Source organism: Sebastes fasciatus, chromosome 9 (genome assembly GCF_043250625.1).
Source record: "Sebastes fasciatus isolate fSebFas1 chromosome 9, fSebFas1.pri, whole genome shotgun sequence".
Lineage (NCBI taxonomy): Eukaryota > Metazoa > Chordata > Actinopteri > Perciformes > Sebastidae > Sebastes > Sebastes fasciatus.
In genome coordinates, this window is record NC_133803.1 from 15118775 (window position 1) to 15146176 (window position 27402).

At 39.2% G+C, this 27402-nt stretch overlaps 1 protein-coding gene across 3 annotated transcripts in view; it reads left to right on the plus strand.

Moving 5' to 3' along the window:
- The window catches only part of ryr2b (ryanodine receptor 2b (cardiac)), an 82284-nt gene extending 55649 nt beyond the window's left edge, over positions 1 to 26635 (plus strand). For 2 of the 3 annotated variants that reach the window (XM_074646224.1, XM_074646221.1), the window contains 31 exons: positions 1397 to 1519; positions 2425 to 2537; positions 2848 to 2944; positions 5557 to 5687; positions 6356 to 6407; positions 6623 to 6676; positions 7395 to 7494; positions 7832 to 7911; positions 8615 to 8691; positions 9143 to 9216; positions 9514 to 9594; positions 9908 to 9996; positions 10244 to 10372; positions 11237 to 11341; positions 11602 to 11683; positions 11797 to 13085; positions 13218 to 13291; positions 13586 to 13721; positions 13794 to 13880; positions 14696 to 14908; positions 15428 to 15558; positions 15776 to 15818; positions 16943 to 17079; positions 18887 to 18947; positions 19314 to 19460; positions 19658 to 19792; positions 20915 to 21071; positions 21335 to 21399; positions 23276 to 23376; positions 25318 to 25369; positions 26344 to 26635. In XM_074646224.1, coding sequence (XP_074502325.1) covers positions 1397 to 1519; positions 2425 to 2537; positions 2848 to 2944; positions 5557 to 5687; positions 6356 to 6407; positions 6623 to 6676; positions 7395 to 7494; positions 7832 to 7911; positions 8615 to 8691; positions 9143 to 9216; positions 9514 to 9594; positions 9908 to 9996; positions 10244 to 10372; positions 11237 to 11341; positions 11602 to 11683; positions 11797 to 13085; positions 13218 to 13291; positions 13586 to 13721; positions 13794 to 13880; positions 14696 to 14908; positions 15428 to 15558; positions 15776 to 15818; positions 16943 to 17079; positions 18887 to 18947; positions 19314 to 19460; positions 19658 to 19792; positions 20915 to 21071; positions 21335 to 21399; positions 23276 to 23376; positions 25318 to 25369; positions 26344 to 26439 — 4311 coding nt within the window. In that variant the 3' untranslated portion in view covers positions 26440 to 26635. The remainder of the gene's footprint in view (positions 1 to 1396; positions 1520 to 2424; positions 2538 to 2847; positions 2945 to 5556; positions 5688 to 6355; positions 6408 to 6622; positions 6677 to 7394; positions 7495 to 7831; positions 7912 to 8614; positions 8692 to 9142; positions 9217 to 9513; positions 9595 to 9907; positions 9997 to 10243; positions 10373 to 11236; positions 11342 to 11601; positions 11684 to 11796; positions 13086 to 13217; positions 13292 to 13585; positions 13722 to 13793; positions 13881 to 14695; positions 14909 to 15427; positions 15559 to 15775; positions 15819 to 16942; positions 17080 to 18886; positions 18948 to 19313; positions 19461 to 19657; positions 19793 to 20914; positions 21072 to 21334; positions 21400 to 23275; positions 23377 to 25317; positions 25370 to 26343) is intronic. The other variant, XM_074646223.1, reaches the window with a different exon arrangement.
- Positions 26636 to 27402: the final 767 nt, after the last annotated feature.

The window sequence follows — 27402 nt, forward strand, 5'->3', positions numbered from 1 at the left end:
AATGATGTGTTGACTGATATGGTTAGTGGAATTCCTATATCACCTATATCCTTAGTTGGAGCAAAAATGTTAACGGGATAATAAAACGCAAATTTGTTTTAATGGCAATAATTACTTTAACACATTAACACAACTTGCGATTTTTAGGTTGTAGCAGGCTCAGTTTTAAAGTTAGAGTGAAGATACTGTCATCATATGAAACTACAAAACCTAAGGAATGCATGTCAAACTAGCTTGTCGTGAAGGAGGCTAAATAACGCTCCAAACTTACGTAAACATTTTGGTGAGGAAAAACTAGTATGGCCATTTTCAAAGGGGTCCCTTGACCTCTGACCTCGAGATATGTGAATGAAAATGGGCTATATGGGTACCCACGAGTCTCCCCTTTACAGACATGCCCACTTTATGATAATCACATGAGTTTGAGGCAAGTCATAGTCAAGTCAGCACACTGACACACTGACAGCTGTTGTTGCCTGTTGGGCTGCAGTTTACCATGTTATGATTTGAGCATATTTCTTATGCTAAATGCAGTACCTGTGAGGGTTTCTGTACAATATTTGTCATTATTTGTGTTGTTTATTGATTTCCAATAATAAATATATACATACATTTGCATAATGTATAATGTGTATATATATATATATTCATTCATTCCTGTTTTGGACTATCCTTAGAGTATTAATAAAGAGTACATCTTTTCGACATCCTGCAGACATTCTGCATATTCATTGCCATGCCTGAGTAAATGTGACTTTTAATTTGTGGAAGGCAGCAAGTGTGTGATAAATTAAATTGAAGAATGCTCTTTTAGCCTGCAAAATCATAAGCGGTTTCTTTCTGTTCATTTACTCATTGTTCATCAGAGACATCAATATGACATAGTCACAATACTGTTCAGAATATGCATGTAATATTTGATTATTTATGAGTCAGTGATAAATATGTTTATTCATAAGTCAGTGAGGAAAAAAAGCTTCATTCTGCTTTGTCATTACCATAAATAAACTTTTTAAACAAACATTTGATCATATTTTTTCACAGCCTATGATCTATCCTTTGTTGATTGTATGAAAATGTGTTATTAGTTGCAGTGAAATAGTCAGCTTTGTTGTTGTGGATCATTTCAGAATTCAAGCAAGGAAATTAAAGGCAACAGAGAAAGACAGATTCAGCTTTATTCTTTAATTATGTTTATGAGCCTACCAGTTTCAAACCAAGCTCCTTCATTTATTCTTTCATGTGTTTTGATGGTGCTTGCTCTGAATTCTCTCTTCTCATTACCATAGCCCTTTTACCCCTTTAGGACCTCTCCAGTAGCCTTCCTAAAAATATATGTAATTGAATGGTTGAAATACAAAAGAAACAAACATGTCGTTCTTTTTTCTCTTTACAGGCGTCAAACTGTTTGAGGCAGGAGACCCTTTATGCTGAACACCAGCTGAACACCGTCGCTGACGCCCAAAGGACTGTAGACAGGGTTCTGGAAATAGCTCGAGTCCTTTATTACCTGGACCAGGTGAGCTTTTAACCCCATGACCCATGTAAAGCTGAGACTCTTGTGGATCCAATGAGCCCAATTGTATTCATGTGTGATGATGTTAGTCCCTATAGGAGACATTTCATTGTAGTGAAGCCATTTTTTTTAATTTTACATCACTGTATAAAATGACCTGTGGTGACCTCTAGGATAATCACAGCCTCATGAAACGTTACAGTCACAAACTAGAGACCTAGGGCATTAAGATAATGATTGGCTTTCCTAGCTACAGTATATTGACAACAAGGGGGGTTATGAGCAGTTTCCAGAGCAGAAGTCCTTGCCATTCAATCGCCGGAAATGGCGAAAGTTTTTGAAACCAAAAGTGGTTAAAGCAATTTGTGTAGCAACCCAAAAGCTGCTACAGCAACTTATGAGACATAAAATGTGCACGGCAATGGCCTTCTATCATAATGTTCTTAACCCTTTTACTTATATACTTCACAATTTATTTTAATTAATTAATTGTTTCATGTTTATTTCTGATTTATGACTAGTACAATTTGACACACAGTGCTGAGCTGCATCTCAGGTTCCCAGCTTTCAGATGATGTTCACCACTTCTATGTGACATCTACTGCTGACCTGCTATTTCCTCCTAAACACCCCCTGTACCCCCCTAAAAAAAGACAAAAACAGGTCTATTGTTGGGTCTCAGAGGTTTAAAGCAATATAAAAACATCATCTGTAAAACAATTTTGTCTGAATTTCATTTGATGTGATGCCTGCAGTGCTAATGCATGATAGATGCAAGACAAATGCTTGAGCGTGAACCTCTACAACAGCTACCATTGAAACCCCTTAGGGTCCATCGGAGGTTCATGTGCACTTCCTTTTTACATTATCTATGTAACATCTTTGTTAATGTTTGGTTTCGGATTCAGGTGGAACACCCGCAGAGAAGTAAAAAACCTGCGTGGCATAAGGTCTTATCCAAACAGAGGAAACGAGCAGTGGTGGCCTGCCTAAGGATGGCTCCCCTCTACAACTTACCCAGGTACAAACATATGATGATTACATTAGCATTAACACATGAAAATCCTGTCGTATAGGAATAATATTTGAGTCTGTGTCTAGTGAATTATAGATGAGGCCTAACACGCTTTACTCCGTTGTGGACGTAACAATCCTCTCCTTGGATAGGCATGAGAGGCTTGGATGAATGATTAATAATTGGTCTAATCAGAGTTCTTTTATAGCTTAATAGTGTCCTTCTAGGCTGCCTGTTTTTCAATCTCGTATTAGCATTTGTCTATGCAAATGCTCATCTCTTGTTATCTTCTCACCCTTCCCTCTTTGTTCCCCAGGCACAGAGCTGTCAACCTGTTCCTCCAAGGCTACAATAAAACCTGGATATCAGCTGAGGACCACAACTTTGAGGAGAAGCTCGTGGAGGATTTGGCTGTGAGTGGAAAAGCAAGCCATATTGAAATTAGTAGTTTAAAATAACTCTCCTGTAACATACTGCAGTTAAAAAAGGCATATATTCTGAATTATGATCAGGTGAGAAACACAAATTACCTCTTTTCCTATAACCCAGATTTTTTAATCAGGAATGTGTTTGTACCTCAAATATGGCCCATAATTGCTTCTGATTCATTTGTTTATTTAGTTCATTTGGTTCATTTATTTAGTTTGTTTATTGCAGCTTTTGACTTTGTTCAGCACACTTTGCAGATTACTATATCAGGGATAGATGCTAATATTATTAAGCACTGGCCCCAACCCCCAAAATATGGTGACCAAAGTACATTTTTGGTGGCCCTAAATGTATGTGAAATCAATATGCAATTTAACACAATCTTCCTTAGCTGTAACATCAACAGAATGAAAATATGGAATTATTTATTTAAATTAAAAACTAATTTTTTTTGTTCTCTCACAGTCTCTTAGTACGCACACTACAAAACATACAGTCTATCTTTTTCACATTCACTAACAAAGACCACGCCGATAATGGTATGACGTATTGGAGATGGAGGGGAGCAATGATGATGTAGGAGGAATGGGTTAGGAAGGAGGATGAAGGGATGGGGGTCGAGGGATGAAGGGATGAAGGGTTGCAGATGGGGGGATAAGGGGAAGAAGTGTCGTAGAAGGATGAATGGAGGAAAGCGGTGATGGACAGGTGTCGGCTGGAGGCGGAGGGAACCGGGGGAGTCGAGACTCTAAGTGGGGAAGCTGTCTGATTTTTACAGTGCTCCCAATGGTTCCTGTAATCAAACGAGAGAGTAAGGCGCTGAGAGAAAAGAAAAAGGTGTTTTGGGGGGAAGGGATGTGAAAGCAGAATCAAGGGGAAGTGAACGGATCAGGTGTGCTTATATACTTTAGCTGCGAAAGTGGGATGTGTATGAGGTGTGGTCTTTGTTCCCAAACTTAGTTATAAAACTTCATTAAAACATACATTTCAAATGATAAGGAAATAAATGATTGTCATTTTTTTTTTAGATTTGCTTTGATTTGATTGGCATCATTCATTTTAAGGATGTATTATAAGCTGCTTAGAGCTAGTGTTAGGAAGTTAAGCAGGTCATAATTCCCTCTCTAATATCTATTTTATATTGCTGTGAAAGCATCTCCTTCAAACTATTTATTCAAGTTTCACACAAAACGCTAAATTTTTTCAAGATTAAATTTTAACACATCATGAACACACCATGATAATGTTATAATTTACCTTTGCTCAAAACATACAATACATTAACTTTTACTGAATACAGCTTAAACGCATTATAATGTAGAAGTATCATTATGTAGTCGGTAGAACTCGGTGGGTAGCTCTGTTATTTAGTCAAGCAGGACTGTGATGCCCACCGGCTGCTATCAGCTAACGGCGACAAGAAAGCATTAATGCCGATCTCCCAATTGAAGCCCTAAAGATAACTCCTCTTTTCAACTTCATTAATCAGCCGTTCCTCGTACATTTAGTCGCTTTCAAAGCGAGTGACGGGAATAAATAGAAATGTTAGCGTCCGACAAAAGTTCAGACGCTCGAAACCAGTTAGGACACTCAAATAGAAAACAATGCAATTAAACTGTTTCATTCGGTATGCAGATTATGGTTACAGACACCATAATCTCATTGAGATGCAGCCTCATTCTCAAGAGAGACCTGATGAAGCTTGGTGGCCACCGGGGGCCACCTACAGAGGATATTTGGTGGCCACAGAGTAGCTTTTTGTGGCCATCGGGCCATGGTCAAAACCACCCAGACAACTTTTTTATAAATGTCCATTTTACTCGTCTATATCTCAAAATTCTGTAGTGAAATTGATGACCTGCAAGGGCATTTTTTTGCCCTCGGTTGAGCTTTTTAGGCAGCACATCCTCTTAGCTGCATACAAATTCCACCTACTTTGTTGCAACAAATTCACACTGTATACTAATTGTGCTGTTATTGCAATACACATGAAATAAACATGCTTTACTATTCCCAATAGGAAATAATGCAAGATACTCAGTCACCAGTCAAACCATTTCTATGGGAAGCCACCACAATTTTTTCTAGTTTCTAGTCTAGTTTCTAGTAGTTTAACATCCTTTGTGAACATTAAAACATTAAACAGTTTCATGTTTTTTCCAAAGATGTAATACTTTTTTTCTAATATTAAAGCCATCTCACTCCCATGCACAATTTGGTCAACATCGATCCTAAGCAAATTGAATATGCTAATGAGAATAAACTTCACTTTGCTGTGTTTTCAGTGTGAACATGCTGTATTCTCAAACCTTCTCAAATTATGTTATTAATACTTTAAACATTTGAAATTGATTTGAAAAAGTTAAAACATCAAGGCCTTTTTGAGTGTATGTATATTTAGCATACGTTCCAAATTAAACTGGTTTTATCTTCTCTGTGCACATAAACATGATCATGTTATGTACGGTAGTGTATAGATTGGGTTTGCCAGAGAGCTAACCTGCTGAACGTTAGTCAGCCACCAGAGTGCCAGTGTGTGACTTTATTTAAGAGCACACACTGTGGGCTTTTCTCTCTCTCTCTCTCTGGACTGCAGAGGGGAGGAGTGATAGAGCTGTATGGAGGTGACAGAGAGGAAGAAAAGGATGTGGAAGAAGGTGCCAAACGAATCGATCCCCTCCTACAACTCATTACACTCTTCAGTCGAAGCGCCCTCACGGAAAGGAGGTGTGTGTGTTCATTCTAAAAGCTCTCATGCAGTAAAAAACACTTTTATTTCTGATCCTACCCATCACCATGTCAATACTAGATTCATCAGAAGCGTGATTTTTCTGTTCAACATCTGTGGCCACTGCTTTCTGAAATCTTGAAATCTATAATATGTTTCAATTCTTTGTAGGTTCACATTGCAGAAATGTTTGTGCTCTTCTTAGTCATGCATGATTTCTCCTACCAATCCCACTGAGGTATCGCTGTGATATTCTCATGATATTCTTGCAGAGACTCGCATGCCATCTGAGAGCATAATATTAAATCAACAATTTCTCTCCACGTCACTGTAAAGACATTAAGGGGTGGGCGGGCACTCTCACTGCGGAGATGTGATCAAATCACCCAGGTTCCAGGTGTACTGGTGTGGTCAATAAAAATGTACAATACCACTGGGTAGACTTGTGAATAAAACGGTCCACACGCTGCTTGGAGGCGTTTTGAGGTGGTGCTCCATTTAACTATGTTACTCAAGGGGATCACGCTTAGGCACTGTGAATGGATCCAGTGAGAATCAGCTACAGATTTGCCTGGACTCTGTCATTGACTAGCCATTTTTAGAATGCTGCGTCTGTCCATACTTTAATATACACTAATATTATCTCATCCGCCTTCCCTGTTCACAGTAAGCTCGGAAATGACGCTCTCTATAAGTCCTACGCTGCTATCATGGCCAAGGTAATAAAACACAAGAATGGTCTCATTTGAAGTATCTAAATGTTTAATATGTTCAAATAATGTATGATGTATTATAATTTTTTTTTGCTCATGTCTTTGTGCACGTCACATGCAATACATAACAAGAGTTTTTTACATTTTGTACCTCTTCTATATTGATTATTTTTCTCCCTTTTTTTCATCACCACTCTGCGTTTGTATGTTTGATCTCCCAGAGCTGCCACAGAGAGGACGATAATGATGAAGAACAGGAGGTGGAAAGCTTTGAAGTGAGAGAATGGGCTCTGTTCAAAATGCACCTTAAAGGGAGATTTGTCAAGTATTTATTATTCTTATTAACATGCGAGTGGGCAAATATGCTTGTTTTATGCAAATGTATGCATATATTTGTTATTGGAAATCAATTCATAACACACAATATTGTTCAGAGACCCTCACAGGTACTGCATAAGGCATACAAATATGCTCTGATCATAACATGGCAAACTGCAGCCCAACAGGCAACAACAGCTGTCAGTGTGTCAGTGTGCTGACTTGACTATGACTTGCCCAAAACTGCATGTGATTATCATAATGTGGACATGTCTGTAACATGTCCACATTGTTACAGACACATCTTGAGGTCAGAGGTCAAGGTCCTCTTTGAAAAGGGCCATGACAGTTTTTCCTCGCCAAAATTTAACGTAAGTTTGCGGCAACATTAACCCTCCTTCGCGACAAGCTAGTATGACATGGTTGGTGCCAATGGATTCTTTAGGTTTTTTAGTTTCATGTGATACCAGTATCTTCACTCTAGCTTTAAAAACTGAGCATGCTACAACATAAAATCACAAGTTGTGTTAACGCATTAAAGAAATTAGTGGCGTTAAAACAAATTTGCGTTAATGCGTTATTGTGTTAACTTTGACAGCCCTAATATAGATATATTTCTATTCTAAGACAAAGTAGTTTAGATACAGTAGTGAACTTAACCTTTCTGTGGCTCAGGAAAAGGAGATGGAGAAACAGAAGTTGCTGTACCAGCAGGCCAGGCTGCATCGTCGTGGAGCTTCTGAGATGGTTCTGCAAACCATCAGTGCCAGCAAAGGTACAGTAGGAAAAATGTAAAATACTGATAAATGATTTATAATACCAAATATAAGAAATGACTTATATTAAGGTTACTGTGTTTCTTAGTTGAGGGGCTTTTCTCTTTAAGTAAATCGTTGTTGCTTTAGTATGAGCCAGTCGTAAGCAAGTTACTTTATATTTGGTGAATACTAAAACAAAGATGAGCTGACACTGAGTAGTAGAGAATAAAGTAAAGCATGTCTTTGTACTTTGTCCCCTTTCTTAAAATGTCTATCATGATCTGTAGTAGCCCGTTATTCTTTTGAGTCGGTACTGCAAAGCCTCTGATTGTGATACATTTCACATCCTTTCAGGGACCATGGGCTCCATGATTGCTCCTACGTTGAAGCTGGGTATTGCTGTTCTCAACGGAGGGAATGCCATTGTTCAACAGGTACAATACTGCACCTCAAATCACACAACTTGTTTTTCTTGGGGTCCCCAAAATAGGTTTGCAGAATATAGAGTTTAATATCATGAAACAAAATATTATTATAATTAATACAGTTGAAATAAAGAAGAGGTAAGATTAGATTAGGTGACACTAAAAAAATAAGTTTTATTGCAGCAGCTAGATTTATTGCATTCAGGAGAAAAAATATAAGCACAACAATTTTGTGTATTAAAAAGTATATTAATGATTACTGATCAGTAAGTAGAAAAGTAAAGCTGTAAAATATACAGTAAACAGTTTTGGACTGTGGAAGATGTGGCCTGCTGTTATAGCAGCTGCATAACAAACAACGATGATGTTTTTAATGAATAGAGAGAGTTTTCATGTCATGGTGGCACATTATGCGATGGGCTCAGTAATGAGTACTGAGCCCATCGCTTTCATAAAGGACCTTGACTATTTATACACTAGTGTTTTAGTTCAAATTCAAAAAGGGCCAATTCTTCAACATGTACACTTTTTCCCTATTCAGAAACATATCGCTTTCATATTCTGCGTCTTCTTATGAGCATGATGCCTTGACTCGGAGATACTGCAGCAAAGCTTGCATTAATGAAAACATGATTATAAGTTAAGCATATCAGCTTCAGATGAGATCCTCCTCCATTTATCAGACCTCGTCTTTGATGCTTTTGTGTGATAGAAAATGCTGGATTATCTGAGAGAGAAGCAAGACGTCGGCTTCTTTCAGAGCATGGCCGGACTCATGCGGTCATGTAGGTGAGTGACTGTCGGACAAATCTCTTGACGAGTCCCGTCAAAATGTCACAAAGGCTTTCAGACTTGATTGATGAAAATGATAAGAGTGCAAACACTTTTTTTTAAATCCTTTTGTTGGGGGCGGCTGTGGCTCAGAGAGTAGGTCTTCCACCAATCGGAAGGTCGGCGGTTCGATCCCCGGCTCCTCCGGTCACATGCCTTGAGCAAGCCACTTAACCCCAAATGCACAATGGTGCATTGCTATTTAAAAGGTGTGAATGAGTATTTAGATTAGATCCTGATGGGCAAAATTGGTGCCTTGCATGGCAGCCTCTGCTATCAGTGCATGAATGTATGTGTGAATGCTGACATGTAGTGTAAAGCGCGTTGAGTGGTCGGAAGACTACAGAAGCGCTGTATAATAGCAAGTCCATTTACCATCCATTTATGTGTGTGGTTTTCTGCTATCCAGTGTTCTGGATCTGAATGCATTTGAGAGGCAGAACAAAGCAGAAGGATTAGGCATGGCCATGGACGAGAGCTCAGGTACTGTATTCATATGGAAATGTAAAAAAAAAATCTGTTTCTGTGAATCCATGTTATAGCAGAAGAGCCAGCTGTGAGATCCCTGGACTTGTACATACTCTAGTCATTCACACTCCAAAATCCTATTTCTTTCTCTGCTGTCTCCCTTCACTACAGTGTGAGGTGACCCTGTTTTCTTTCCTTTTTTTTCTAAATTCTTTGCACGTTTTTTCTCATTCATTCTGTCGTACCTTTCCTACAGTATTACTCCATTCCTTGTCCTTCACCCTATTATTTCTTGTCCCATCTTTTTCCCAGGAGAGAAGGTGATGCCTGACAAAGATATAACCTGTGACCTATTCCGTTTTCTACAGCTGCTCTGTGAAGGACACAACTCAGGTTATTTGTCCTATGCTGTATCCATTTACACACTGTCACAAAGTGCGCAAAGATTATAATTGTTGTCTGTGAGAAAAAGGACCACATACTGTAAGAAAGAGAAGAAATCAGGCTTTGTTGTTTTTCACTTCAATGTCACTTCATAATTATGGTAATCGGAGTTTAGCACTGATTCATAATTGCTGCTCAAAACACTTTAGCTTCGCTCTAGTCGACGTTTATTGTTTAATTGCATTGTCTACACAGGATGAATATTATTGCGACGCTCTTTTGATGTTATATTCAGCATGCTCTTACGTCCTTTATGTGTTAGATTTCCAGAATTACCTGAGAACACAAACAGGCAACAACACTACTGTCAACATCATAATAACCACTGTGGACTATTTACTGAGAGTACAGGTAAGCCTACAATGATGCTTGGCTAACTAAATAACTAACTTGATGATCACTACAAACCTTTACTTGGCTGCTGTGTAAATACGGGTTCATCTGTCATCAGATTGAAGATTCCTCAAATAGTAAATTCATCATGATGTAATAATAACATTATATTTAATCTTTTATTGATCACAATGATATTTTGTATAAAAAAAAATGTTTTATTTTAGCTCACAAACCACAAATATTTTGCTGTGCCGCACTGTAGGAGTCCATCAGTGACTTCTACTGGTACTACTCAGGGAAGCATGTGATTGATGAACACGGACAACAGAACTTCTCCAAAGCCACGAAAGTGGCCAAACAGGTCTTCAACACACTCACTGAGTACATACAGGTCGGTTTCCATTATGGGTTACAGTGTTATACGGTGTTCCATGCATAATTCTGTGAGTTCCTACAGAACATATATATATATATATATTTTAAGGCTGTCAAATTTAACGCGATAATAACGTGTTACTGCAAATTTGTTTTAATGTTAAACTAATTTCTTTAACGCATTAATGCAACTTGCGATTTTAAGGTTGTACTGGGCTCAGTTTTAAAGCTAGAGTGAAGATACTGGCATCATAGGAAACCAGAAAACCTAAGAAATCCATTGATACCAAACTTACGCTAAATTTTGGATAGGAAAAACTGTCATGGCCATTTTAAGAAGGGGTCCCTTAACCTCTGACCTCAAGATATGTGAATGAAAATGGGTTTTATGGGTACCCACGAGTCTCCCCTTTACAGACATGCCCACTTTATGATAATCACATGCAGTTTGGGGCAAGTCATAGTCAAGTCAGCACACTGACACACTGACAGCTGTTGTTGTCTGTTGGGCTTCAGTTTGCAGTGTTATGATTTGAGCATATTTTTTATGCTAAATGCAGTACCTGTGAGGGTTTCTGGACAATACTTGTCATTGTTTTGTGTTGTTAATTGATTTCCAATAATAAATATATACATGCATTTGCATAGAGCAGCATATTTGTCCACTCCCATGTTGATAAGAGTAGTAAATACTTGACAAATTGTCTTTTAAGGTACATTTTGAACAGATAAATAATGTGCAATCAATTTGCAATTAATCACGATTAACTCTGGGCAATCATGCGATTTATCACGGTTAAATATTTTAATCGATTGACAGACCTAATATATTTGTCAGAAAGTTGTGATGTTTCTTAAAATGATCAGTGTGTTCCTCCAGGGCCCATGCACTGGGAACCAACAGAGCCTAGCTCACAGTCGTCTGTGGGACGCTGTAGTGGGTTTCCTCCATGTCTTTGCCCACATGCAGATGAAGCTCTCTCAGGTATGGCACATTATTTCCCTCTAAAACTCTGCTGAGACATAACATTGTGGATGCTCTAGGTGATGTGTAGTGTACCGTATAGCACTCATTTTTGTCTTCTGGCAATGTTATTTCAAAGCATTTACTGTTAATCTGCTGTTGCACTCATTGTAAACTGCCTCTGGTAATGTGTCTTGTAAATATGTAAAATGTAAGATATGAAGTGACTCTGTTACTATTTGCTAAAAAATTTAACCGTAAATATATTTTCTTATATACAGGATTCAAGGCAAATTGAGCTTCTGAAAGAGCTTATGGATTTACAAAAGGACATGGTTGTATTTTTGCTTTCCATGTTAGAAGGCAAGATTTCCAATTATTCTGTTTTGTTTTTTTTACAATTTATGATCATATAATTTTTACAAGTTGTTACTAATCCAGAACTTTATTTCTCTGTTCGTGTCTCTTCCCTGCAGGTACCGTCGTGAATGGAACTATTGGAAAGCAGATGGTGGATATGTTGGTGGAATCATCAGGCAATGTGGAGATGATCCTCAGGTTTTTTGACATGTTCCTCAAACTTAAAGACCTCACCTCCTCAGACGCCTTCAGAGAGTACGACCCTGATCGTAAGGGCTGCATCTCCAGGAAGGACTTCCAGAAAGCCATGGAGAATCGCAAGCGTTTCTCCCAAGCTGAGATTCACTTCCTCCTCTCCTGCATGAAGTCCGACGATAGTGAAATTGTGGACTACGAGGCCTTTGTGGATTGCTTCCACGAGCCAGCCAAAGACATCGGCTTCAGCATCGCGGTCCTCCTCACCAATTTGTCCGAACACATGCCCAACGATGCGAGACTTGGGACGTTCCTGGAATTGGCGAAGTGCGTCTTGACTTACTTCCGGCCCTATTTAGGACGCATTGAGATCCTCGGCAGCGGGAAGCGCATCGAACGTGTCTACTTTGAGATCAGCGAATCCAGCCGCACACAGTGGGAGAAGCCTCAGGTCAAAGAGTCCAAGAGGCAGTTCATTTTTGATGTCATCAATTCGGGTGGAGAGAAGGAGAAAATGGAGATGTTTGTCAATTTCTGCGAGGACACCATCTTTGAGATGCAGCTAGCAGCCCAGATATCTGGCTCTGATGCTGGAGAGAGGCACGCTGATAAAGGAGGAGAAGAAAAGAGTGAAGATGAAGATCTGGACAACAAAGGAAGGTTTTTCATGCATCATTGGTTGCTATTGCTGATATCTCTACTTTCTGTCAAAAACCTGAAGGCGCTGATGAAGATGACCCTGAAGGATATCCTCATGTCAGCTGTGTTCTTCCTCAGATTCATCGTTATGGCTCAGGTCTGGTGCATTTGTGTCGTAATCCGCAGTATCTTATACGTGCTGTACATAGCCTTTGTTAATGGTGGTTTCATAGAGGGAGCCAAAAGGATGAGGATATCGGACTTGCTCGGTGGTATCCTAGAGCCAACTCTTGATGAGGTCATGGAGGTGCCAAGTGGTGTGGATCGGCTGAGGAAGTACTCTGCCAGTTTCTCTTCCCAGAGAGAATTGAGGGAGATGGGGCATGTGGCAGCTGTGACCTCCCCCGGGGAGGCCGATGTACTGTCAGACGTATTCGGCCTTAAAGTGAAGAAGGATGGAGGTCAATACAGACTTCTAACACAAGCCCTCACTGCCAGTCTGACTGACCTGTTCAACACAACCTCCAAAACGATTGCCACCGCCGATACTTCTGAGAAGCATCAGGGGACGGTATTTAATTCATTTGCATCTTTTGGATATGAGACGAGTTTTGTTCCGAATCATTTTCTAAAGTTTTGTATTGCTTTGATACTGTACTGAATCGTATTAATTTTTCATTTCCTCATGAATTTTAACTGACAGCAACTTAAGGCCCACACAGCCACAGAGGAGAAAACAGAAGATGAGGCGATGCCTGAATCAGAGAACGCAACTTTGTGAGTCTCTTGCTTCCCCATTAAATATTCAAGAGGGATTGTTTAACTTTCTCATAACATTTGAAGTATTGGATGCTGAGTTAGTTATGGTAGATTAAATAATTACAATAGCATTTGCATTACATTACAATGCACCTGGTAGTAGTGAGAGTGCATGGTGGGTCTAAAACCAATAAAAACATTGTCAAATTAAGCACTGCGGTGATGATGTCACACTTCATCAAAAAACAACTTGAAGTTATTAAGAAGTAAAAGTTTGATTTCATCATCGCTTGACCCTCCGTCTGTTTGCAGAGGGAAGGAATCTGAGAATAAAACTGGGAAAGCAGATGCAGAATGGAAAGCCAAGAGAGATAATAAGTCAGAGGAACCAGAGAGCCAACACTCTGCCCTCTGGGAGATGATAAGCACACATAACAAGAGCCTGCTGGTAATATACAAATATACTCATACTGTACATGCTTATGCATACACATACTGACACTAATCTTTTTTTTTCCAGAATTACTTTGCAAGGAATTTTTATAATATGCGTTTGCTGGCTCTGTTTGTCGCCTTTGCAATCAACTTCATCCTCCTCTTCTACAAGGTGAGAGTTTGCTTAATGCTTTGGTTTCAAAGTGGTGTCAAATTTGGAAAGTAATTAAGAACATCCAGTCAAGAACTTGTAATTAAAGGTTCTCTATCTACATTCAGAGCATTGATAGAGCAGCAAATAACTATTTGCTATGTAATGATATAGAGGAGTAATGTCTACCTGAGCTGTGTGTGTTGTAATCCGAGTTTCTCTGTGCTTTGCAAACGTAGCCAGTCCGGCCGCATGTGCCTTTTAGTGCATGTTTAGTGCATGTTTAGTGCATGTGAGCGTGCCCTGCTCACTGCCGCCGCTCTGCTCTGCTCTCATATGGCGATTACAGCTGATAATGCCGTCACGACCCACGGCGTCGTCACGGAAGCGCACTGCCCACCCTCCGGTTCCCCCACAGGTTAACACTGTTAGCTCTGTCAGCACTGTTGCCGTTGTTTTCACTGTTAGTGCTTTTAGCACTGCTGCGAGCCCCCTGCTCAGCCATTGTCATGTTGAGAGCTGCGTGGAGGCAAAAGATACACTCTGAATTTTGCATTGAACACCTTACCACCTGCTTCTTTGTACTTCAATACTACACTACATTACAGAGGGAAATATTGCACCTTTTACTTCAATACTTTTATTTGACAGCTGTAGTTACTACTTACTGAAGAGTAGATTTTACATACAAAACATGGGATCATCAGCACAACAGTCAACATAAACAGCACCTGGACCAATCCGTGTGTTCATCATACTTTGTCAAAAATGTATGCTTGTATGTCTTTGTGAAATCACTCTTACTGTCTCTTACTGGTCTCTTACTATCTTCCCAGGTAGCATCCTCGCCTGCATCACAAGCAGAGGAAGGAGTGGTCGTATCTGTCAAGAGTGAGGGACTGGACTCTGCTGCTGACGACGACAACAAGGGCAGAGATTACTTTGTGCTGGAGGAGAGCAGTGGATACATGGAGCCATCACTCCGTTTCCTGGCTGTAGCTCACACAATCATCTCTTTCTGTTGCATTATCGGGTACTACTGCCTCAAGGTACACTGGCCCGAGCACACAGCCTCGTTGTGTATATTCGCGCTCATGCGACCGTGGTGTAGTTCGTTTATAGCCTAACATTAGCTTCTTACGTCTGGCGATTGCATTCACACTTCAAAAATCATAAAAGTGGTGTTCATTTGTGAAGATTATTTTACGGAATAATAAAAAATAAAACGTGTAAGTATCATAAACGTTTTTTTGCCACAGAACTTCTTTTCTGCAATAATCCAAAACCCAATGGAAAGATCCCATCGGCTTTTTATCAAGGAAACTAGGGCGATGCTAACTTCCTGGTTGGCCTACAAAAATACGTCGTCCCTGGAGCACTCTCTTATATAGAATTAGAGTATATTTCAAAACCACAGAAGAATTGACAATTAAGCACATTTCTTACAAAGATAGGCTTTGACTCATACAGCTAATTTGATTTTCAGAGATTTGAAGTGTTGCCAACTCAACGTCAGACTGTTCATTTACAGAGACGAGTAATCACTGTATTGCATTTTTGATTGGCAGGTTCCATTGGCAATCTTCAAACGTGAGAAGGAAGTGGCACGAAGGCTGGAGTTTGACGGGCTGTATGTGACAGAGCAACCCCCTGAGGAGGACATCAAAGGGCAATGGGACCGACTGGTCATTAACACTCCGTATGTTCACAGCCATATGATCAGCTGGGCTGATTTCATATTAACATCAAACATGTTTTATGCTTTTAAGCTTTTTTTTGAGCAAATGGCACCTATTTATAGTCATGCTACATGTTGTACGGTACAGAAATGTTTCACTTACAGTGATGTTTCAGTTGTTAATACGTTTTTAATGACAATTTTGGTACTATTTTTATACTATTTTTTGTCTTTTCAGATCGTTTCCAAGTAATTACTGGGATAAATTTGTGAAGAGGAAGGTAAAATCTTCTGCAGTTTGGATTTTGCACAGCAAGATATTATATATTATATTCTAAATGTGCTTATGGATGTATGTAATTGTGTGCGTATTTCACTCCGTGACACTTCATTAAGAAACTAACTGAAATGTAATGAGCCATTTAATGGCAGTTGTAATTATTCCCCTGCCTGTTACCTAAACAGTTTTATTGTCTCCAGAGACAGGGCAACACTTATAGCTTCCTCACGTGGATTGCCTCTCCTGTTTATGAATATTATCATTTGTGTTAAGAACATTTAGTTCACCTGGAGAATTTTCAAGAAAAGCAGGTCTGTTAAATTTAACTGTAATACTTTAACTGGTTTTACTAGTTCACAGATGAATTAAATCAGGATAGCCAGTTATAAAAATGTTAAAAGTCTTCAAATGGCTGTAAAGGAGCATATCCCATCTCCATTTTTAAGTGTTTGTGCTAATCCACTTTTGAGTTTGGAGGTTGCAGATATTGATTATCATACGTTGAAGTGCTTTGTAATAACAAAATGGCTCTGTAATAAAACTAGACTTTGGTTGGCTCTTGCTTTAGGACAATAAATCAAGTGACAACGTTTCTTATAGCCACGGCAGCTCAATAAGAAGAAACCGTTCATATGGAATATGATTAAATTACGTAAATATTTACTAGCCAAGGTTCACTGTACATACACATTTTAGTAGAAAGGTAAAGAGAGAAATATAATATATATAAGATATATATATAAGATACAAGATATATATAAGATCTGTAAGATTGCAACCAATAAAAATAACAGACCAGAGTTGCCATCAGTCAGTCAGTCAGTGGTTCTCAACCAGGGGTCCCCAGAATAATGGGGAATAGTATATTTTCACTATTTAATTCACTATAGAAGTGAGCCCGATGTGAGTAAGAGTCCTAAGAGTCACTATTTTTTTTTGTTCAGTAGCTATCATAAGCAGCACCATCATCTTGTCAGCAGAACTAAGCTGCCATCTCATTATGACACCGACCATGCTGAAGAGTTCAGCCTCTTACCTCTTGCTTTCTCCTGTCATTCTTTATTCAGGTGAAAAGGCACCGGAGAGACTATTGTTTTATGTAAATCTGTCTTCCTTCTCTGTCAGGTGATGGATAAGTATGGTGATTTTTATGGCTGTGAGAAGATTAGTGAACTCTTAGGTCTGGACCAAGCTGGATTAGACTTCAGCTCTGAGAGAAATGAGAAGAGGAGACTCAAAAGAGACGCTGCCTGGAGTGCTCTGTGAGTAGAAAAAAAAAGTCCTTGCCATCTTACATTCTTAAAGGGATCTGTGGGAAACTGTAATTTATTTTGCATTGTATGCAGTTTCAGTTTCACAAAAATGTGGATTATTTAATAGGATAGCATTTGTAATAGTTTTTTCTTGTCTGTTTGTCATACACTGAGGCATGACGCATCAAAGGACACAATGTTCAAATCATATTTATTTTTTTAAATTTCAGTATAGTATAGTGTGTATATACTGTGTATATATATATATATATATATATATACAGTGTATATATATATATATAGGCTGTCAATCAATAGACATATTTAATCGTGATTAATCGCATGATTGTCCTTAGTTAATCTCAAATTAATTGCACATTTTTTATCTGTTCAAAATGTACCTTAAAGGGAGATTCGTCAAGTTTGCTGCTTCATGCAAATATATGTATATATTTGTTATTGGAAATCAATTAACAACACAAAACAATGACAAATATTGTCCAGAAACCCTCACAGGTACTGCATTTAGCATAAAAAATATGCTCAAATCATAAAATGGCAAACTCAAGCCCAACAGGTAACAACAGCTGTCAGTGTGTCAGTGTGCTGATTTGATTATGACTTTCCCCAAAACTGCATGTGATTATCATAAAGTGGGCATGTCTGTAAAGGGGAGACTCGTGGGTACCCATAGAACCAATTTTCATTCACATATCTTGAGGTCAGAGGTCAAGGGACCCCTTTGAAAATGGCTATGCCAGTTTTTCCTCGCCAAAATTTAGCACAAGTTTGGAGTGTTATTTAGCCTCCTTCATGACAAGCTAGTATGGCATGGTTGGTACCAATGGATTCGTTAGATTTTTTAAGTTTCATATAATGCCAGGATCTTCACTCTAGGTTGAAAACTGCAGCCTGCTACAACCTAGATATCACATTTCGTTAATATGTTAAAGAAATAATGGCGTAAAAACAAAATGACGTTATCGCGTTAATTTTGACAGCCCTAATTTTAAATATTTTTTTCTTGTTTATGTTTGTCATCCACTGAGGCGTAACGTATCACAGGACACAATGTTCAAATAGTCATTGTTTTATTTATTTCAGGATAATATATACTGTATATATATATGTATATATATACATATATATATATAGTTATAAATAATTAATAAATCTTGCCTTTGAAAGGTATGCTAGTATGCAGTCGAGCAGGTGGCTGTACACAAAGCAGCCTGCAGTGATGATAGCAATGTGGCTTCCTTCTCTGGAGAGTAGCTGCGAGTGGTGTTTGCATACAGACGGCCCGGTATTGATAAAAAAGGGAAATGTTCAAATAAGGAACTCAACACAGCTCTTTCTCTAATGCATTTTAGAGGTGAATGGGACTCCTGAATGACCCCTCTGCTGAACATTTACCACGAGGGGCTTGTTTACGGTATATCCAGCTCTTTTCTTGGCCTTATTAGTAACATCTTAAAATAAAAAATTTTCAGACGTTTCGAGTGCTGCTGTCATTATTAATAGCCTACGCCATTATAAATAGCCATTTTCCTAATACTGCGTACGTGTCTTAGAGTATGTGTGTGTGTATGTGTGTGTTACCTAACAGCGGCGGCCAGACAAAAGAAGGTCCTAGAACAGTATGTTGCACTTGAGGAAGAACAGGACATTCTGTAACGGAGCCACATCACAGACAAGGCTCTTTTAGAAAAGACACTGTAGCAACAAGGGGCTGATTTTTAGTCATGGCCATTTTGGCCTTTTTGTCAATGTTCTTACCATCATGTATCCGTGTGATGATGCCTATTTATTTCAGATTCAACTCCATTGACGTGAAGTACCAGGTCTGGAAACTCGGCGTTGTGTTCACTGATAACGTAAGTTCAGTTCCGTCTAATATTTAACGGCTTTTGCTTTGTTTGTGTGTGCCCTCTTGTTCCTACAAAAGCCAAGATAAAGGTGTCACTTCCTGCAGTTTGTAATAACAGATAATGTAATACGACCGAGCAGTGTGTGTAGAACATATCTGACGTTTTATGACTTAACCCTCATTTGTTTCATCTCTTGTTCTGCTGTGCTAAGATTTAGTTTGATACAATTGCACACGCTGCAGGAGTGACGGTGGTAATATCCTGTGATTCTGCCCTTATCTAAAATACACATTTGTCTCTACACATCTGTCCTGGTAATCTATATTGCCTGTTTTTTTATGTGTGTATGTCCTTGTGTGTGTGTGCTCACAGTCCTTCTTGTACTTGGCCTGGTACATGGCCATGTCGGTTCTGGGTCATTATAACAACTTCTTCTTTGCTGCCCACCTTTTGGACATCGCCATGGGCTTTAAGACACTTCGTACCATCCTTTCCTCCGTCACACACAACGGGAAACAGGTGTGTGTGTGTGTGTGTGTCGTCCTGTCTTTAATTCTCTCTCCATCTGTCTTAATGTGTGCTCATATGAGCAGTTTGCATGCATGTGATGTTTGCTTTCACGCTGTAGGGTTATATTGAGTCTTTTCTAAGATGAAGAAGCGTATTACAGCCCATCTGCCTCTGCCTATCCCTTTGTAATTATGTGTGTTTGTCAGTTGGCCCTCACTGTGGGCCTGTTGGCGGTCGTGGTGTATCTCTACACCGTCGTGGCCTTCAACTTCTTCAGGAAGTTTTACGACAAGAGTGACGACAAAGACGCTCGAGACATGAAGTGCAACGACATGCTTACTGTGAGTTAAATGTGCATACAAAACACACACACACGCACACACACAGCAGTCTGTCTCTCCACATGCATATATCCACCTATCTATCCTCTCTATCTCTCCGTGTTTATCTTTCTAACACAAACACAGCCACACACTTCATTCTCTGCCTCCTCAGATTGAGAGGGGCTCGAGGAGGATTCTGACAGTGATCCCAATTGTTGAAGTAAGAAACAGCCTCTCGTCTGAGTCCTTCCACTACTTTTCCATAAAGTGATGGACACATGGATAGAAAACAGTCCCTCAAGCCTCAGCAAAGCTTCTTTGTTTGGCTATTCACAACGTTAACACCCCGCCGCCTGCTCTATTCTAATGCGGACTCCACTGTCACTCACGTAAGCAGGCGGATGGGCAGCGATAGCATTTGAATAAAACCCTACCATTATAGGAGGCAGGGGATATTACATTAAATCCTCAGTCGCACTCGCCGTGTTATCGTCTATGCTGGGCTTTTAGTAGCACTTTTGCCACAGTCATTTGCGATCCCTCTCCCATGACTACAACACCACAACATTGTTTTTTAGACACATAATGCAAAATGTCAAACAATATGAGTCCAAAAACGAGCAGATGACATCTCACTCTTTACTGTTAAGTCTCCTTCTGATGGAAAAAAAGTTTCTGTTTTTGTTGAAGTTACTTGTGGAAAATAGCATCCTTCGCACTCACTGTGTAAAAACACAGTACAGTCCTTGCTAGACAGCTATAATGCTAATTCTTTTTGCCTCATACTCTTACATAAACTCCTTGTGGGGAAATAGGGTCTGAGGCAATGAATACTGATTGAAAAACTTCTACTGTTCTGAGAAATTGTATTAAAATACTGCCTGTTTGAAACTTTTAAATGCCTTCCCAAAAGCAACTAGCATGGAGACGACCATGAAAATCGATTGAATAAATTCTCCTTTTGTTTTGCAGCGTGAATTTTCATGTAGTGTTATCCTTGCAGTTTGGACAAACACTACTCTTAGAAACCTTACATGTCCTCGCCTTACGTCGTAGCCTTGTCAAACAGCACACAGACGGAGAAAAAAGGAAAACATAGAAAGCATAATATACATTAAATGTAAATGTGTTTTCTGTCAGTGCTACATGTTCCACATGTATGTGGGAGTGCGTGCGGGCGGGGGCATCGGTGACGAGATCGAGGACCCCGCCGGAGATGAGTTTGAAGTGGAACGCATGGTCTTCGACATCACGTTTTTCTTCTTCGTCATCGTCATCCTCCTGGCCATCATCCAGGGTGAGTCACACACGGCAGAATTTGTTTTTAGGAATGCAGCTCAGCATCGACATGTATTCCACATTTACACAGACGCACACGGATACATTTTATTCCCCTTGTTTGAGTAGAACCTGTTTGATGAATTTGTCACGCGTCTGTTTATTCCACCGAGTCCTTCAGTGACACCTGTCATTCAGAGACGAGCACAGCCGTGCACATGCATACCTGCGCACAAACAGATACGCAGACACACACACTATTGTGTCCTTTTTTGTCCCCAGGCTTGATAATTGATGCCTTTGGGGAGCTTCGTGACCAGCAGGAGCAGGTGAAAGAGGATATGGAGGTGAGATTTGACACTTTCTCTCGCACACACAAATACACGCTCTATGCACAGACGTTTGAGGTTGTACGGTATGCTGTGTCAAATTTAGATACAAATACTATTGAAAGATACATACCTACTACGTCAGTTGTAATTTAAGCGCGTGTGAAGAGATGACTGTGTGCACAAGATTGGTAGATAAAGTAAATTCAGTTGTTGTGTGATCTCGTGTCACAGGAAATGATAGTACCATTGGCCTTGATGAGAGGAAACCATTATCTCTTGCTCCTGAATAATTAGTGGATAAGAACAAAGTTCAATCTGAGAAAAACAAATCCCTGATATTTCAGCGTAATTGGCGCACATGGAATAATACATTTTTGATGAAATATCATCGTATTTTCTGTTGACTGTTTCAATCGTTATTTGCTCTGATCTTTCAGTCTCTAAGGCTTGTTTCCCTCTTGTCACGCTGCTGCTTGCATACTGACACAAGTGTAGTGTTGTTAGAGAATTTTATTTGGAGCTTTGTGAGTGGAGGCCCGATGCAGTAGAATACTAATGAAGATGCATTTCTTCTTGATTACGATTCCACAAATTGCGCCGCTTAAAGCTGCTGAACCAGACTTAGATGTAATGCTTGTTTTGTTGGAGCCTGAGGAGTAGCTTTATTGACCAAAGTAGCCACAGTGCATACTTAGTGGTATGCCTCTAAAGGCTTCACAAGGTGTGAACCAAACTCTACCAGAGCAGACTCTGCAGGTAGGATGCTGGGCACACGGTACGCGAGAATCAAGCCCATTTGGGCCCGATCCCCCCCCCTCCCGACAATCGTCAGCAAAGCCCCGATTTATTGATGTTTCTAAAGATTATCTTTCCAGATATTCCTGTGGTGTGAGATATGTTAAGAGTATTGTTTACATCCCCTGATCGGCATCAGTCCGTCCTGGCCACACCGATCTCAAATTGTAAATATTAATCATGATCAAAATTAACGATGGGATATCCTGTTGTGTGTGGGGAACCCCGAGGACAGAAAACATTTTCTAAACACAATGTTAGCGTGTTTCCTCATTTTTCAAAAATCCAGAATAACACTTATTAAAAGTCAGATTTTTCATGTGATCTAAAAGTTTCAAAGTTATATTTGTTACTTGCCCAAAGTATGTCAGTACCAAATTTCAAGACTTTTGACCAATCAGAATAAATGTTGTGGCATTTTTCCATATCATACTAAATATAGTTTTCGGGGCACAAATGGGTGTGCTTTCATGTGTCTCTCTCTCGTTTCTTTCCCACTGTGTGTGTCACATTTAAAAGTCTGGGAAAAGCAGCTGTAAATATTTGTGACACTGTTTTATTTAGACACAATTTGCTCTGCTGCAGTCGGCAATGATAAATCAGTTTTAGCTACTTCCATCCTCCCATAATCTGTAGCCCTACAGTAAATAGGAGTCCACTAAAATACATATTTGAAAAAAACATTTTCTGTCATTCTACCAGCAAAAAAGCCTTTGTACGGCTACATAGTGAATAATTGCAAAAGTAATTTGACTGCTTAGTTCCCCCAAAATGATGCAAATCCTCAGCAAATTTGCCCCGCTGTGTCTTATGAAAACCTGGCAGCGAGTAATCCTGGGAGTATTAACTTGCTTTTATTTACAGTCTTTTGCCTTTTGAGTGTCTTCTTTGTAAAAAGAAACAACTTAAAAGGTGTCATATTGTTGTGCTCGCAGACTAAATGCCACATTTGAGTCACAGAGCACTAAAACAAAAGGCCTCTGATCTAGAGGTTTGGACTGTATTATATATTTGTTTCTAATATACTCTAGAGAACTTGATGTTTGTCCAAGCCTGTTTCATGAATCATCCATGTCTTACATCTCTCCTCCTGCAGACCAAATGTTTTATATGTGGAATAGGAAGTGAATACTTTGATACGGTCCCTCACGGCTTTGAGACTCACACTCTGCAGGAGCACAACTTGGCCAACTATCTGTGAGTTGATTTAATGCTCGCTACATTCATGCCTCGAGCTGCCAGCGTCTCGACCTAATAATTTTACATACTAAATACTAAAACTCACTATTTGATGTGTTGTCACTAAAAAGGCAGATATGTGGGATGTTGCCTTTCACAGATGTAGGGAAGAGTAAATCTTCTGCATGCTCCACCATCACTAAACCTTAACATAAAAAGAAATTACACCTCCATCATTTTTATTAGTTAATCATTCATCCATTTGGCTGTTCAACAGTTTATCCCTGTAAACCTTTAGGCCTGTTCTTTGAGTGAAATATTAACGGCATTGTCATGTTCACCTTACCCAATGGACCCCTCAGCACTTGCATTTATATTTCAGATTCCAACTGCTGTCTTGTTTCATATTTATCAATAATTTACTAATATGTGCAACATTTAACATCATATCATTTTGAAGTTTGAAAATGACAATCATGTAAAACGCTGCACGCCTCACAGTCTTAGTAACAGGTGCTAAGGACCAAACTCCATAGACTGAGAGGAAGTCCATCGGCTTAAAGGGATAATTTGAGTGTTTAGAAGTAGGGTTGTATGAGGTACTTATCCATAGTCAGTGTATTACCTATAGTAGATGACGGTCGGCACGCCCCCAGTTTGAAGAAACAGGCAGGATTTACCGCACCGAAGCAAAGCAATGTACTGCTGTGGACGGTGCCGGCAGCAAAACGTATTTTAGTAACCTACAAGAAAGGCTTACCTAAAAAAAGTCAAGATCATATATAAATGTACGCTATATTTAGAATATTTTCACCGCTTTATCTTGCCGTCAGACAACACTTTCCGACGAGGAACTGAACTGAAATTGAAACGTATCTATGATCTCTCCAAAGCCACCAGACTCCGTTGACAAAAACACTATAAATACGTTTCACTTTCAGTTCAGTTTCCCATCGGAAAATATTCTAAATATAGCGTACACTTAAACGGATATCGTTTTTTTTCTTTTTTTAAGTGAGCCTTTCTTTGAGATGGCTAAAATTAATTTTGCTGCTGGCCCCGTCTACATCGCTATATTGCTTTGCTCCCATGCCGGTACTCCTGTCTTTATTTCCAAACTGGGGGCGTGCCGACCGTCATCTACTGTAGGTAATACACTGACTATGGATAAGTACCTCATACAACCCCACTTCAAAACACCTGAACTATCCCTTTAAAATGTCAAAAAGCTCTACCGCCACAAGCAGGTTAGAATCCACCAATCGCAGAACGTCAACACATCTTACAACATCCATATAAGGCTTTTTGATCACAAACAATATTACAATAGAAAATGTAATAGAACAATCCTTGTATGCTATGAGAAAAACATGACGATACAAATAAAACTCATTACAAAAGGATAAAATAAAAGTGAGGGAATGTTTGTGTAGAGCATCAAATTGATTATGACACAATTTTCTTTTAATGTTTTTGCACACAAACTGAGTAAATTAACACTTCTTCCACTATACGCATGGTTAAAACCGGTTATTTGGAAGATGTTGTTGCGCTGTGCACGGTCACCACATCAGTAATTGCCATTAGCAAGAGCTTATTGAACCTAATTAGTATGGATTCCTCGCTTTGTTTGCATCCTCTCACTGATGGAGTCTTCCTCCTCATGTCTATGTGTGTATGGTGGTCCTTCATGCAACATTTTAAGCTCAACTGATAAAGGTCTACTTGTCTTCTTGTCAATCATCACATATTTCCAAGCCTTTAAGTAAATAACCTGATTGTCAAAATGCAGCATCATCTCTAGCTGTGTTTCCACTTGAGATACCTAACAACTGCCTCCATAATCCCCACAATCCCTGGACTTGTGCACACGCTCTTAATTTAATGTAATGCTGCAACTTTCTGTGTGTGGGAGGTATGTGAGTCGCTACATGAATTCCCTCTTCTGTATCCTTGCAGATTTTTTCTGATGTACCTTATTAACAAGGATGAAACCGAACACACGGGGCAGGTATAATAGTTGTCTCTTCTGTTCTGTTGCATGATCCAATCAAAGTGAGAACAAGGATGTGCACTTTCAAAGCCCTTAAACAATTCTACTGTCATTGCCAAATGTCACATTCCTTAATATATCCTTCCACAACGGTTCCTCCACGTCTCAGTGCCCTATTTATTCCAGTCATGACAAAGCTGTAGTGTAACCTTTTCAACTTAGACAGAATGCATTCATTCTGTCTCTCACGAGCCCTATCAGCTCTGACATGCATATTTTATGATAATGCACATGCCAGGCATACCCCTTGTGATTATAATTCTGCTTTTTAGTCATAAACCATTGCAGTATTGCAGCTACATATTTGAAGTGGGGGGGGGTTTCAAGTATTTTTATTCGCCTGTCTTATCTTTTCACTATAACATATTTTAAAAGACTTGTGGAGGAAAGACGAGCGCTTCACTGTAAATCAGCGGAAACATTTCACTGCGTTTAAAGAGCTGCAACTTTTTCCTCTTGTGTCTTACACTTAGTGTACTTAAATCTATGAAAGGGATGTGCATGAGAATAGATGAGGACAGGTTTCATTCTGAATGCTGCACAGTGTAATATAAAAATAATAATTAATCCATTCTTTTTTGGATTTATCGTGGTGGCACAGAAAGTATTTTAAAAGGAAGACAGTATTACATTTTTTATCAGCCTGAAACATTTTGGACTATTGGGGGGCTTTTTCCTAATAGAGTTGGGTCCTGGGACTCATCCCTAGATATATACTGTGTCTATTCTTTCAGCTTAGTGTTTTTTCTCAGGTGTAAATTAAAGACGGAGCTGCTAGGTGGAATGTGGAAAACGTCTCTCCGTCGGGACGGACAAATAATGACAGAAATTGAAATAATATTCTCTGTGCTCACTGTTTGGATTGTTATGTTGCTGAAGAACGGCATAGTTAATGACTTAAAGATATACTGCAACTCTGTTGTCTCTGCCAGGAATCCTATGTGTGGAAAATGTACCAGGAGCGTTGCTGGGAATTCTTTCCTGTGGGAGACTGTTTCCGTAAGCAATATGAGGATCAACTGGGATGAAAGAGATCGAAAGCCTTCCTAGATAATGGCATCACACTGAAGCCATCTTGATTGATGCACTTGGACTCACTAATTTACCTTGACTTTTGTGTGTGCACTATTGATTTTGGACAGATTTTCCCACAAAGTATACTTTACATTTATGCTAATCAGTATTTCAAAATTATATTGATTAAATTATTTGGAAACTAAAGAATGAGGACCACTTGTTTGTGTTCAGATTAGGGCTGTCTATCAATTCAACTATTTAATCGCATGATTTTCCATAGTTCATCACGATTAATCGCAAATTAATCACACATTTTTTATCTGTTCAAAATGTACCTTAAAGGGAGATTTGTCAAGTATTTAATACTCTTATCAACATGGGAGTGGGCAAATATGCTTGCTTTATGCAAATGTGTGTATATATTTATTATTTGAAATCAATTAACAACACAAAAACAATGACAGATATTGTCCAGAAACCCTCACAGGTACTGCATTTAGCATAAAAAATATGCTCAAATCATAACATGGTAAACTGCAGCCCAACAGGCAACAACAGCTGTCAGTGTGTCAGTGTGCAGACTTGACTATGACTTGCCCCAAACTGCACATGATTATCATAAAGTGTGCATGTCTGTAAAGGGGAGACACGTGGGTACCCATAGAACCTATTTTCATTCACATATCGTGAGGTCAGAGGTCAATGGACCCCTTTGAAAATGTCCATGACAGTTTTTCCTCGCAAAAAATTCCCAAGTTGCGTTAATGCGTTAAAAGAATTAGTGCCGTTAAAACAAATTTGCGTTAATGCGTCATTATCGCGTTAACTTTGACAGCCCTAGTTCAGATACAAAATGTACTTGCTGTTTGTTTTGGGGATCTCATGTCATGTTCTCGGGTCTACAACAAAAGTATTTAGAGTTGCATGACAGTTTACTGTTTTATACGTCATTATTTCAAGTAGTCAAAGCTGGC